The 13272-nt window shown below is 52.4% G+C and overlaps 2 protein-coding genes across 2 annotated transcripts; both read left to right on the top strand.

Annotated features, from left to right (window-relative positions):
• Positions 1-257: 257 nt before the first annotated feature.
• On the top strand, positions 258-6053 carry LOC113206983 (protein takeout-like). Its single transcript, XM_026423303.2, has 5 exons — positions 258-401; positions 1104-1356; positions 4248-4381; positions 4475-4630; positions 5008-6053. The coding sequence occupies exons 1-5, from the start codon at positions 329-331 to the stop codon at positions 5157-5159; spliced, it is 768 nt and encodes a 255-aa protein (XP_026279088.1). The 5' UTR covers positions 258-328; the 3' UTR covers positions 5160-6053.
• Positions 6054-8472: 2419 nt separating this feature from the next.
• On the top strand, positions 8473-11903 carry LOC113206982 (prostaglandin reductase 1). Its single transcript, XM_026423302.2, has 8 exons — positions 8473-8713; positions 9668-9713; positions 9803-9859; positions 9930-10234; positions 10829-10983; positions 11058-11169; positions 11257-11375; positions 11662-11903. The coding sequence occupies exons 1-8, from the start codon at positions 8518-8520 to the stop codon at positions 11779-11781; spliced, it is 1110 nt and encodes a 369-aa protein (XP_026279087.1). The 5' UTR covers positions 8473-8517; the 3' UTR covers positions 11782-11903.
• Positions 11904-13272: the final 1369 nt, after the last annotated feature.

Below are 13272 nucleotides of genomic sequence, written 5' to 3'. Positions count from 1 at the left end.
GGAAAAGTGGTACTATATCAGTTGAAAAAATTACGGCAAGCTAGCCAGATTGGCATTCAGTTTAACGAAATAAGGGCAATATTGGCCCTTTTTTTACAATCGTATTCCTGGAATTCCGCCCCGCCGGCCGACGGGCCGACGGCCCCGCTCCGCCATCCTCCCTGATCGGACCAACGCGCGCTGTGCTGTACAACCTGCTTCCCCCTCCGCCTCGAAAAGCTGCAATGCCAGCGGGTACAAAAATGACTCGATTGGACATCGGCGCTCAGTCGTTGGATGAACTCGGGCTGGCGGGAGTCAAGAGTCTGTTTGCAACACGCAACAAGCCATGAGGGCCAACCTGGTTACCGTGGCTCTGTTACTGGTCGCGGGCTGCGCGGGAGCGCTCGGACACAAACTGCGTAAGTGACACCAAGATCCCTTGTGGGGTAGTTCCATTAGGCCAACAGGGATACGTCACACACCTGCTTCATTTGTGAGAAACGAGTACCCAGTTTAGCCCGAATTAGGAGTTTATTTTCTTGGGCAGCCAATCTGTTCAGGGCAAATGTGGAAAACCACTGTTACGCACCCTTTCATACGTCACTCGACCAAATTGGGGATCACCCATAAAAGTTGGTCTGTAATTCGCCGTTACGATCCTGCCAAGTTCGGCCTCTGCAAGCTCTCGGGACGCCTGGTTGGTAGGCAATATCTCGCCTGCATGGCATGCATGTACTGCGGGGTGGCCTACCCCGAGTCTCACAGGCGCCCAGCTCCCGTAATTTGCCGAATGAATCCTTGACAGACAGACGTACTTTCTGGACGATCCCTTGGGTTGGCTATACCCTATAGGTCTCCTTTGAATATTACACGAGGTAAGGCAAATAAAAGCGCCTGCTACGTGTTGGGCAGGTGAGCCCGCCAAGCAGCTGCGAGGGGCGGGTCGCTCGCAGTGAAGGCGCTGGGGAAGGACGGGCGCGGCAGGCGGGACTGCACCGGCGCACTTTTACTTCTAACTTTACAATCGTTCACGACAGTGCTGCCGATATACAACGCGTCATCTACTGAAGACCGCAGAGGGTGCATGAGTCAGCATCGTGTTTTCTTTTCGCTTCCTCCAGCCTCCTACTTCGGCAAGCCCTGCTCGCGGTCGCTCCCTGATGCGGACCTGAGCGCATGCGCGCAGCGCGCCGCCAACGCGGGCATCCCCTCGCTCACCAACGGCGACAAGAAGCTCCGCATCGCCAGCATGAACCCGCTGCTCGTGCCCAGGGTGGCGCTGTCGCAGGGTGGCTCGAGCCAGATCAGCCTCAACCTCACCTGGGAGCCGCTCGAGATCCACGGGCTGCCCGAGGCCCGCCTCAGCAATATGAAGTGAGAAATGTTATTAGATCTTCGCTCTCGGCTGTCGTTTCGGGCTTTCGCGCCTCGCTCTCGGCTTTAGCTCTCCTAACTAAATACAGCTATTCAAAATGATTTCGAAATCATTATCGAAAACGACAAAAAGTGATATAATTTCAACCGCCGCGCGCAGGGAATCCCCCCCTCTCTAGAGCACCGCCACACCACGTCCACGTTCATCGGCCTTCGCGTTGCCAAGGTTTGTGCCGGAGAAAGACGGAGAGCCGTCAGAGGAAGTGCATCAGATCCACGCAACCTGGAAGTAGAGTCCTGGGAAAAGTATCGTCAGAGGAATGGGATGGGAATATGTCGCGGAGAAGTCGAAAGAAATAGGTAATGTGCCTGGGAAAGAATCCCTAGATGCGGGTTTTAACCGAAAACTCGGGTCAAATTGACGTCATCAATATGGCTCCTCATGCGTCCTCATGACTTTCTGTTCTTCTTGCGCCCAGGGGGCTATAACTCCCGAAATCGTGAGTACATAGTGTCCCTGAAAAATCCATCTGCAATCACGAAATTTTGAGCAATCTTCCACAACATTTTATCCTAAAAATCCACCCGATTGTCATGTAAAATCAACCGAAATCACATGAAATCCACTGAATTCACGGGTAATCTTTCCAATCAGACGTAATCAATACACCCAGTTAAAGCTTTCTTGATGCAAGTAAATTTTTCCTTGTTTCAAGTGCACGCTGACTCAAGATCAAATTTACTCTTGAAACATGATGATATTTTCTTTCGATTAAGGGGAAAATCTTATTTCAAAGACAATATTGCCCTTAATTCAATGGTGAATGTCATCTTGTTGTCAGCTTGCACTTGAATCAAGACACTATTTTTCTGGGTGTACGCAGGCGCAAGCGTGAAATTTTAAAACATGTATGCGAAATCCTTAAAATCCTATGGAATCCTGAATTCCATGCAATCATGTGTCTAACCGAAGAGGGAATTGTGGCTCCCTCGCTTGGGCCGGCACTGCAGATTGCAGTGAGCACGGGCGGGAGCGTCCAGACAGACAAGGTGAACCAGTAGGATGCGAATCCCTTCGACTGCGGGTACCCTACGTGTATGTTGAGCAGCCGAGGAATATTTCGGGGAGATAAACGATTCTTGTCGTTCTTGAAATTAGGGATGACCTCTAGATTTTGTGACAACAAGTTTTATATCGTGATTTCTGCTTACTTGAGGTCGTTGAGTGGGTGTAATGCCCTTGTTTACCACGCGAGGGCAATGCCGTGGGGATCAGGAGGCGGTCAAACCAGGAGTCAGGAGGGCGACGACTTCACCTAAGCGCATGGAAGCAAATCATGCTCACGTAGAGCGCAGTTAGTGCACCAATGTGCCACCTTTGATGAACATTTGTACGAGCAAGTGCATTCAATGCGTTTGCCGCTAGTGGGGTACTAATACGCCGAAAGGCGAGATAGACTCGAACTCTGACCAAAAATGTGTCGAAGGTCATGGGTTCAAAGCACAGAAAGAGATGACTCCCGCCCACCTCCATTTTCTTTTCCTCCTTCTTTTACCCGAGACACCCTACACCCCCGGGACAACCATCGACCTTGAATTTGTTTTAAATGTACTCCAGACCGGTTCTTACTTCTTCTTGCAGTCCAGAGATAGCGTGACTCGCCCGAGGGTCCCCCACATCGATACTCATTGTATAAACAAGCTGAAGCACTCGCGGTGAAATCGCGGAGAACTCGCGTCTAATCGCCACCCACTGCCTCACATACTGCCGTTACAAGCACTTGGCGGTGCTCGTCGCAACTACACTGTAATGGTATGCCAGGGACTTTCCAGCATATTATGAATTCAAAGGTGTATGCGTGTGAATAAGACAAAGGTGTGTACACCTTTGTCGCCCTCTCCTGAAACTGGTGCGCCGTTGAAATTTCATAGTAGTCAAATATTCGCGCGTGCCGAGTGTGTCGTTAAACAGCGGGTCCTGATCGTGACTGGAGAAGGTGTTGGACCATTGACTCTTTTGGTCAACAGGCAGGAGGGGAGAGGGGCAGCGGTGTGCACAGTGAAAACAAACGTGACTGACGTCAGACTGAGACTAATTGGGCTCCAATACAGGTAATGCGGTAAGACAAATGAGTGCTGACAATGTAGCTCACTACTTCACAATACAATGTATCGGCGCACGCGGTGGGGCGGCTGGGTTCGCCCACTTCCTCTGGCGGTAAGGCACCATGGCCCCTGTAAGTAAGCAAACCCGCCCGCCCCGGAGCTTGCACTGAAACACCCGATCCCGATACAACTACGGCTCACCCTAGGGGGGGTGCGGAACCCTCATATGGTTCACCAACAGCCGCCCGCGACCTACCGTCTCAGAGGAGGGATCATCCAGAAAGTACGTCCTTCATTCGCTGTTGCGAAACTGCCAGGTTCGGCCTAAGCAGGCTAGCGCCTGGTAGGTAGGCAAAATCTCGCATGCGGTGCATTCGTGTAATGCGGGATGGCCTACCCCGAGTTTCGCAGGCGCCCTGCTTCCCCCCCTCATTTGTACGGAATTGATCTGAGAGAAACGGACGTACTTTCTGGACGATCCCAAAGTGGTTGCGAGATGTGCAGGGTACCACACTCTGCAGTCCGAGTTCCTCCAGGTCGGCCGTCTTTACTGACCTGGCGTAACGTTGTGTGCAGTGCGAGTTCACTAACCGAGCAGGAAGTGTCGAGTGACGTCGAGACCGACGCCTAGCTTCGCAGAATACGAGAGTATTATAATTGGTGTGAAGACTCTCACCAGCTCTCCTTCGGCTGACCGGTTTGAGGGGGGAGGGGGGGGGGTGGATGGTGACAGCTCTTTTTTGATGTGGATGTAAACATAGCTTTTCTTGCTCGCTCTTGAACAGACTCAGCTGGAAGCGCAAGACCACCGAGTTCGACATATTGCTGCCGGTGTTCACCATGGCCGGTAACTACAAAGCGGCGGGCCGCATCCTTCTGCTGCCCATCACCGGCTCCGGGCCCTCCAACTTTACTTTTGGTGAGAAAAACTAAAAGAAATTTTTCTCTTTTGAAATCAGTAAAACAGGCTTTCAGAATTCCTCTGTCTTTGTTCCGTTTCTCGTTGGGGCAGAGAACTTGAAGATCCACTACTCCTTCGATTGGCCGCTGCAGAAGGCGGCCGACGGCAAGGAGTACGCCACGGTGGTGAACTCGAAGATCGCGATCGTCAGCGCAGACGCACTCAGGTCCCAGCTGAAAGGTCTCTTTAACGGGGACAAAGTGCTAGGTGAGTACACCGTCCCCTGAACACCATCCTCTACAACAGACCAGTCAAAAGTACTACTTGCGCACGAGTGACAAACATTTCGAGTGGCGACTTCCAGCTGCATTGGAGCGAATTGATATCCTAGACCTCGTGTGTCTATAATACTCATTTAACGTGGTGCCCTATGGCACCGAGGGACCGAGCTCACCGAGCTCATAGGCAACAACGCTCGCACACCTCTTGCATGTGGTGAACTGGCGAGCTGGCGTGAGCTGGTAAAGTCAAGGTATAGCTATTCGCTCCTACGGGCTGGACGTCCGTCCACCCTGTACACCTTACACCAACCCCACCCAGTGACACGATCAAACTTCCAACTTTCATTCTCTGATCCTGCACAGGCGCGCAAATGAACTCGTTCCTCAACGAGAACTGGCGTGACGTGCTGCGCGAGCTGGGTCCCAGCCTGGTGGAGGCCGCCAAGGAGGTGGTGGAGCTGGCCATCAAGACCCTCATCGCGAGCGTGCCCATCCCGGACATGTTCCTGCCGTGAAGAGGCTGTCTGAATGTGTTAGTGTCGTTGTACTGTACACCGGTTGACTCATTAGTTTTTGCCACCTGGTGGTGTTGAAAAAGTACGCTGAGCGCTGCATTGAAACACGGCTAGGAAATAGGTATAGGCATTAAGTAAAGTGAAAAGAAATCCAACCGTTGGTGCGTTTAACGTTACACTGAAAAACTTAGTGTTCTTCTGCTCAACACTTGCAAGTGTGCAACTGAAAGTGTTCAACTCGGTAGGTGTGCACTTGCAAGTGTGCAACTCCTCGGTTAAGCACTTCCTCTACAGTGAGCGTTTAATCTAAGTGTTTAACCGAGGAGTTGCACACTTACAGGTGTTATTGAGCAGTTGAACACTTAGTTTATCAGTGTACTCAGGTTTCTAGGCAATTTGTCATGACAGTTCATACAAATTATCTAAAACTTTCGTTCAATAATACAATCGAAGAGAAACATTCTCTTTTAACACGCTGAGTCCCACGTGACCACTCGTATGGCCACAATAAGCTGTTATTGAAATGCCCCACCCCCTCCATGGACTCAGCGTGTTAAACGATTGGAGCCGTACAGAGGCGCGATCAATACGAGCGCGACGCCCGCTCCCGCTGCACCCGCAGCCCGCAAAACAGGCGGCGCGAATGGGTTGCCTGTCCTGCCGTCTGCAGGCGGACAGCAGGCGTATCTTCTGGTTGATTGTAGAGGTGTTATCGCATTTCCAGAACTAACGGCCGTTCCGTAAGTGAAAGGGGCTAGACTTAATTTGTTTTCGTGATAAAGCTGACACAAAATGTATTGGTTCTGTAAACCTGTCACTGAAATAATGTACAAATCTTCATAGCATGTAAGTAAAGAAAATCTAAAAAAATATATTTTAAAAACGATATTTTAACCCTTGGGCATGTTTGTCCTTTCAGCCGTCGTTGCGTGGCTTCATCATTCGTCAATACCAAAAAGATAAATGAAAGTCACACGAAACACTCGACTTCGTACCCTGACAATTTCATCCAAATCTGATAAATGCCGAAATTGACAGTCAAAGCAGGACGAACACCACTAATTTTCTACATTTCCCCCGGCCACGCTTCGACTGTGCCGCAACTTTGCGATGTCGTGGCGAGTGCGGGCGGGGCGCGGGGCGCCGCAGCGGCGCAGCGTCTGACCACGAAGGGTGGAGTTTCGCTGATCGCGCACCCGCACCCTGCTGCGCTGGGCGCTCTGCGAGGGGTCGTCAACTTCGATATTCCTCCGTACACGGACTGATATTACCTCAAATATTACACCAATATTAGCCATATTACTGGTAATATTACCTGGATATTACACATTTTTCTAGTATTATGACGTCACAGCTTGAAAATTGGCTCAATATTACCAATATTATTTGTAATATCCAATATTCCTCCGTACACGGCCAAGGAGAGTTCACGACCCCTCGGCGCTCTGCAACCAAGTATGGCCGCTCACGAATAATAGTGCGTGATGGTCAACCTACTAGTTATCAGGAGGTCAATGCTGGACACATTGTAACTCAAAGCGAAAATTTCTTTGTAATTTACAAGGCACTGATGCGATGCGTGCGTAGTTTACGACGAGCTTCCTCTTTTTTGTGTAGATTTGCGAAACAATGCCTCATAGAAACTGTGACAGTGTGGTGCAGTCTTAGCGGCCTGCTCCGAAAATCGGAGGGTCGAAGGAGACTCCCCCTGTGTGGACTTGTGCACTTTTGTTTAAGCTACATAACCAAAGTATGTGACACACATATCATGATTGGGATTGGGTCTAAGAGGCTGTTATTTTGTGTTGTAATGCCCCCAACGTTTTTAGTCGTGATTCGCACTCCTTTCGACCCTCGACCCGCCTCATTCCCTCTTTTGCTCTGGCATTAGGGACATCAGGTGACAGAGATAAGGGGCGGCCACCAGGGCGGACGACTCGAGCATGACCTCACTCGTGGCTGCTGCCGCACCACGCGTCACACAACAAAACACTACAAACCCAACAGTGCACTGCAGTATATTCTTGTTTGGAAACACAAGGTAGAGTCGACTTGCAAGCACACAGATACACGTGTGTGTACTTGCTACATGGTACACGTAACGGAGAGTGCACTTGCCTACACACCATACTAACTGTATACTTCCATAGTACACAAGCGAAGTTGTTGCCCCCTCGGCAAGTACACACTTGAATGTGTGTGCTTGCAAGTCGACTCTGCCCTGTGTGTTCCACGTACACTGTAGGGTTTTGCGGTGGACTAAAGGGGTCATGGCTAGGGGGTCATCATTCAGGCGCGGTTTTATGGGGGGGGGGGATGGGCCATCGCCACCCTGGCGTGGGGTGGGTAGACAATTTGTCCGACAAAACCCCTAAAAGTAGGCAACCCACAGCAAATTGCCCCCACCGTCAGACGTCAGACGGACTTAAAACCGCGCCTGTCATCATTCAGCCCCGTTGGGTGGACGGATGGGGCAGGCCCCCATCCGCAACACCGTTCTCGAGGATGAATACGGGGTCGCCGGGCTGATCCGCGACTTGGCACCCCGCGAAGTGACACGATGCGGGCGCGGCGCCGCACTTTGCGGATCACCCCCGCGACCCCACATTCACCCTCGAGAGCGTCGTGTGGCCGGTCTACTGCAGCCGGCGGGGCGGGGCACATGCGTCGCATGCCCTTGTAGGTGCAGCGGGGTGCAGCCGTGGATGAAACTTTTACCGACTCGGTCTCGCGGGGGTAGTCGACGTTCCTCCTACTGGGGTGTGCTTGGGTATACCCAAGCACAGCGCTCGCTCCTTATGGCGTTTGTTACGCCACACGTTACCGTAAAACGGGGCAATACACTGCGGGTAATCTGGGACACTGCGGGTAATCTGGGACACGGCGCGTAATGTGGCCCTAGTTGCAATTACTCTTTTCGGAGAGGGTGACTGTGACGACGGACGTGTTTCAGTGAATGAATGGCTTCGCTCAGGCTGGAGGCTGCCGCGCCAGACGCGCCGGGAGGTGGTGTGAGGTGGACCGGACTGTGCCCCCGCTGGCCCCGTACCGAGAATGACTTGCCTCTTGTCATTGTCGAGAGTGGCGTGAGTGAATCCCTGTTGTGTGCGGCCCGTCGTCGCCTCCGTCGCCCGACCCGGCGCGATACGCCGGCAGCCGCGTGGGGACCGCTGACCGGCTGTCGGGAGGGGGGATCACACCCGAACAGGCCGACCCGAGCCCGAGCCGAACGGGGCCGAGCCAAGCCGAGCCCTGTCCTCGAGGCGAGAGCCGAGCCGGGCTGGATCCACTAGGCGTGGCTCTTCGTGAAGTCAGGCCCACCGCCACGAGGTAGAAGTACCCCGCGGCAGCCGCAGCCATGCTATTGCGTCGAGTCCTCCAAGCCGGCAGCGCGCTCCTCCACTCGCCTCCGCCAACGTCCACGTCCTGCCGCTGCCTCTCCGCCATGGCGCCCCCAGCCAAAGTCATCTACATGGCCAAGAAGTTCGCCGGCGAGCCCAAGCCCAGCGACTTCCAGATCAAGGAGGAGCCCCTGCCCGATCTGAAGGAAGGCGGTGAGTGTCTGAGTGTATGTGTGTGGGGGGAAGGGGGGGGGCACCGCGCCCCAGTTCAAACTCTACTGCTCTCATGCCTGCGGCTAACTACGTGGGTGTTCATAACATAAAATATTCCCTGCGATGGACACCTTTCGTCCCTCGCCCTTTCCTCTGGTACCCACTCATGGCCGAATCTCCTGTCGAACAATATTCGGAAGCATCCGAAGGGGCATCATGTCATCATGTGTGAAGGGGGTGCTAATTTGCACCGTGTGTGTGTTTGTACACAGCTGGCTACGGAAGTATAAACATACATACAGGCAGAGGCAGACAGACTGACAGACACACACACCAGGTGCGGTATAAGGGGGGAGGGGGGGGGGCGATCGCCCCTGAAAGGTAGGCAATTTGTGCTACAAAACCCCTGTATGTAGGCAACCCACAGTGCATCGCCCCACCTGTCGCCCCCTCCTTATACCGCGCGCGCGCGCGCGCGCGCACACACACACACACACACACACACACACACACACACACACACACACACACTTGCACTTACCCGAGAAGTTACCGTCAGGGGCGTAGGAAGGGTCGAATAACCCTTTTTGAAGTTGAACTTTGAAGAAGGGGGGTGGGGTGTAGAAAAAGTTGCCTTTATGTTCAGGGGTTTTGTTGCTAAAATTGCCCACATTTCAGGCGGCTACATAGCGCTGACCGGGGGAGGGGGGCAGTTGCCCCCCCCCCCCCTCCTTCCCAATACGCGCTTGTTTGTCGTGAGGGTGCGTATAGAGCTGCTTTAGTTTGTCACAATTAGTGCGATAGACGATATCAGGGGCGTTATCGCCCGTGGTAGATAAACTGAGACTCGTAATCGATTACGAGTCTGTCCACGACTGGAGTCAACGGCAAACAAGTGGCCGTGTTGTTGTTTGGTAATTCTTTTGATTTTTACACCATCTCGCCGTGTTTCAGAAATCCTTGTCGAGGCAGAATGGATGAGCGTGGATCCGTACATGAGGTGAGTAATGCCGGATAGAACAAAATTTAGTCAAGTAATTCAACCACTTTTTTCGAATATTAGTATTAAAACTGTTTCGTTTTTGGCAGGGCGTACATGGACCGCTACCCCGCTGGTACTAAGATGATTGGCGGGCAAGTTGGAAAGTAAGTAGGATCACCGCCGAAGAAGGACGGTTAATGTTGAGCCGGTTTTACAGGGGCTCTCTGCCGACAGGGTCCTACAGTCCAAGCACAAGGAGTACAAGGTCGGGGATGCGGTGGTCGGCTACCTGGGTTGGTCGTCGCGCTCCGTGGTCCACGTGGACAGCACCAAGGGTGACATGACCAGGGGCGACGTCGAGAAGGTCCGCCACTCGGACATGCCGCTGTCGTACGCCCTGGGCGCCCTGGGCATGCCGGGCGCCACCGCCTACTTCGGCCTCCTGGAGCTCTGTCAGCCCAAGGAGGGCGAGACCGTGGTTGTGAACGGCGCTGCCGGGGCCGTCGGCATGCTCGTGGGGCAGATTGCCAAAGTCAAGGGTGAGTAGAGTACACGTGGTACACGTGTGTACGGGTCTGCGGTTCTGCGGCCTTTCAAGTTTTACATTTTCACAACGACGTTCATGTGCAGATACAGACCGTTACAAGTTTCTTAGTAACACACTGAAAACCTTTGAGTGAGGTGTGCTCGATATGAGTGAGACAATTTTGCCTCGCTCAGTCAGAGCGGTGACTATAAGGGTCACCCTTCTTGAGACATATGCACCGAATTCTCACTTCTGAAGGAGTAAGATTTCCCTGATTTCGCCCAATTGCACCGGAAAACCTCACTCGCATTGGGTGAGGACCAATTATGACCAAAATTGAGTGACAGCCATCTCGCTCTCAGGAAAGCGATATTTTTTGTGTCACTGATCTCGCTCTCCAGAGTGCAAGATACCTGATTCTAGTATTTTCATTGCACCGGACGAATTGTGTAAAACTTTACACTTTTTTCCCCGTCTCAGAAACAAATGGTCTAGAGACCGTGCAGACAAACGTGCCGTTCGAGGAAACATCGTTCCTCTACATTTAGAGTGTAAAACTGTAATCTGAGTATTTTTCAATGGTTTCCTGGTTGTGCTTTCCCCAAAGGTTGCAAAGTGATCGGTTTTGCCGGTTCGGACGCCAAAGTGGAGTGGCTGAAGAAAACCCTAGGGTTCGACTTCGCCTACAACTACAAGACCTGCAACATCGCGAACGCGCTCAAGGAGTCGGCTCCGAACGGCGTCGACTGCTACTTCGACAACGTAAGCCCGGTTGTGAGAGCACGGCGTGCGCGTGATATGACGCGACAGTGTCTTAACGGCGTGTTTCTGCCTAGGTCGGTGGTGAGTTCAGCAGCATCGTTCTGTCGAAGATGAACCTCTTCGGCCGTATAGCAGTGTGTGGTGCCATCGCCTCGTACAACGCCGACATGGCCAACCCACCCCAGGGTACGGTATTGGCCATTATTGTGACGGTGAGAAAAATTGAGAGAGCGATAGAGGGATTGGTATTCATGCTTGGCATTTCCTTTCCAGCACCCGTTATCCAGGGCTCGATGGTGTTCAAGCAGCTGAAGATGGAGGGCTTCGTCGTGAGCAGGTGGCGGTCGCGTTTCCCTGAGGCGTACGATCAGATGCACAAGTGGATCAAGGAGGTAAGGGACTGCGTTGCAGAGGTGTTTTTGCCATCCATCTAAATCTGATTCTTGATTCTTAAAAAGTTTGCGCACACAAAACATTTCATTCTGTATCGTGCTGCTTGCAACAATCTTGATTATCTTTATGCCCATAGGGCCACAATAACATACCTGCATGCACTATTTTGAACAGCTCTGCCTTAGACTCGAATACAACCAATAGCACTCAATAACACAAAAGAATACGTCAAGAAAAGAAACCTGTTTAAACATAAACGTGATGTTAACTTTTTTTAATCCACAGGGCAAGCTCAAGGTGCAGGAGCACGTCTATGAGGGCTTCGAGAACATGCCCAACGCCCTCATCGGCATGCTGCGGGGGGAGAACACGGGCAAGGCGGTGGTCAAGGTGTCCAAGCTGTGAGCGCCGCGCGACCCGGTGGGTCACCCCCACCAAATACGTACAAAACAACTGCTGTGATATCTGTTCATCCATTCGTTCATACTGTGTTCATGAAAATATAAAACCGACTTTCTGCTCTGCCACCGGCGTGTTTTGATACTGTTTCTCTGCTCACCCACGATCATCTCCCTTCTTTCTTGCGAGCCGCTCGTCGGCTACTGGTCTATGTTTGAATTGGAAAGTCTAAAAAAGAGCCTAGGTCCCCGTAATAGACGGGGTATGATGGCGCCGATGGGCACTCCCCGGAGGCCTAAAGATAGCACAATGGTGACCTTGTCGACCGCTATCTCTGGGACGGCCGCCAGGTAGACAGAACACATCCCGTACAACATGGCTAAAAGGTTGCGGGGCGGAACCATACAGCCAGACGCCTGCCAGGGCCCAGGGTAGGCCATCCCGCAACGCTGCTGTGCTCGACAGGACTGCATACGTACCAGGCGCTCCGCCGGGGCGGCCAGTAAGGTGGCCTCGCCCGGCTCGAGAGCGCACAGCGCTCTCGCGGCTGGCCACCCCGCCGCCGCCCCCACCGACTGGGCTGCCTACCTCCCAGGCGCCCCACCAACCCACTGTAAATATTTGTAAATACCTGTAAATAACGCACTTGTTCAAACTGTACATACCTGTATGCCACGCGAGGAAGCCGCCGGTTATAGGTCGGTGGAACCCCCACGCGGGGCAAGTCCTGTCGCCCAACAGGGCTGTACTCCTTTTCCCCCTGGCCTTGGTAAGCCTAGAGGACCCCAAAATCAAAGCACCAACCCTAACACCAACACTTCATCAACACTCAACCACTTACTTTTCCACCCGTTATCTGATATAAGCAAATACTGTAAGGCCTGCGCCTACGGGCAACAGCATACCTATGTAAAATCCAAATGTAACTTAACTAGACTTCAATAAAACCATTTTAAAAACTGAAAACAAAACAAAACTGTAAGGTGGCCCTACCCAGTGAGAAATTTTTCCGACGATGTCGTTTCGACATCGGATTTCACGTCGTTAGCGACAGTGAAGTGGGCCTGAAATCGACGGCTTTTCGACAGACGATGTCGTTTTGATGTCGTTTAGATGTCGACTGTCGAAAAGCCGTCGATTTCAGGCCCACTTTACTGTCGCTTACGACGTGAAAACCGATGTCGAAACGATATCGCCGGAAAAATTTCTCACTGGGTACCCCCACAATGGTCACCCGTCTCACCCATTGCACCCTTCGCGACGGTCGCAACGAGTCGAGAACACTGTTAGTCGAAACGGATGAAAAAGGGGGTCCGGGGTAGTATTTCCGGCCTCATCGGTGCTATTTACTACCTGTGAGAAATTGGTGTAACATGAGCCAACGTAGACCCCTTCATCCCGCCCATGACGGATGAATTGTGAATTTCTAAATCGGATGAGTTTCCCTCCGGGAACTGAGTAATGTGTGCCGCTTAACGGATGTTTCAGCCTCCCCCT

The sequence above is a fragment of the Frankliniella occidentalis genome, unplaced genomic scaffold (assembly GCF_000697945.3).
Source record: "Frankliniella occidentalis isolate FOCC.00 unplaced genomic scaffold, Focc_3.1 Scaffold1828, whole genome shotgun sequence".
NCBI classification, from domain to species: domain Eukaryota; kingdom Metazoa; phylum Arthropoda; class Insecta; order Thysanoptera; family Thripidae; genus Frankliniella; species Frankliniella occidentalis.
This window is presented reverse-complemented; position numbering and strand designations above follow the sequence as displayed.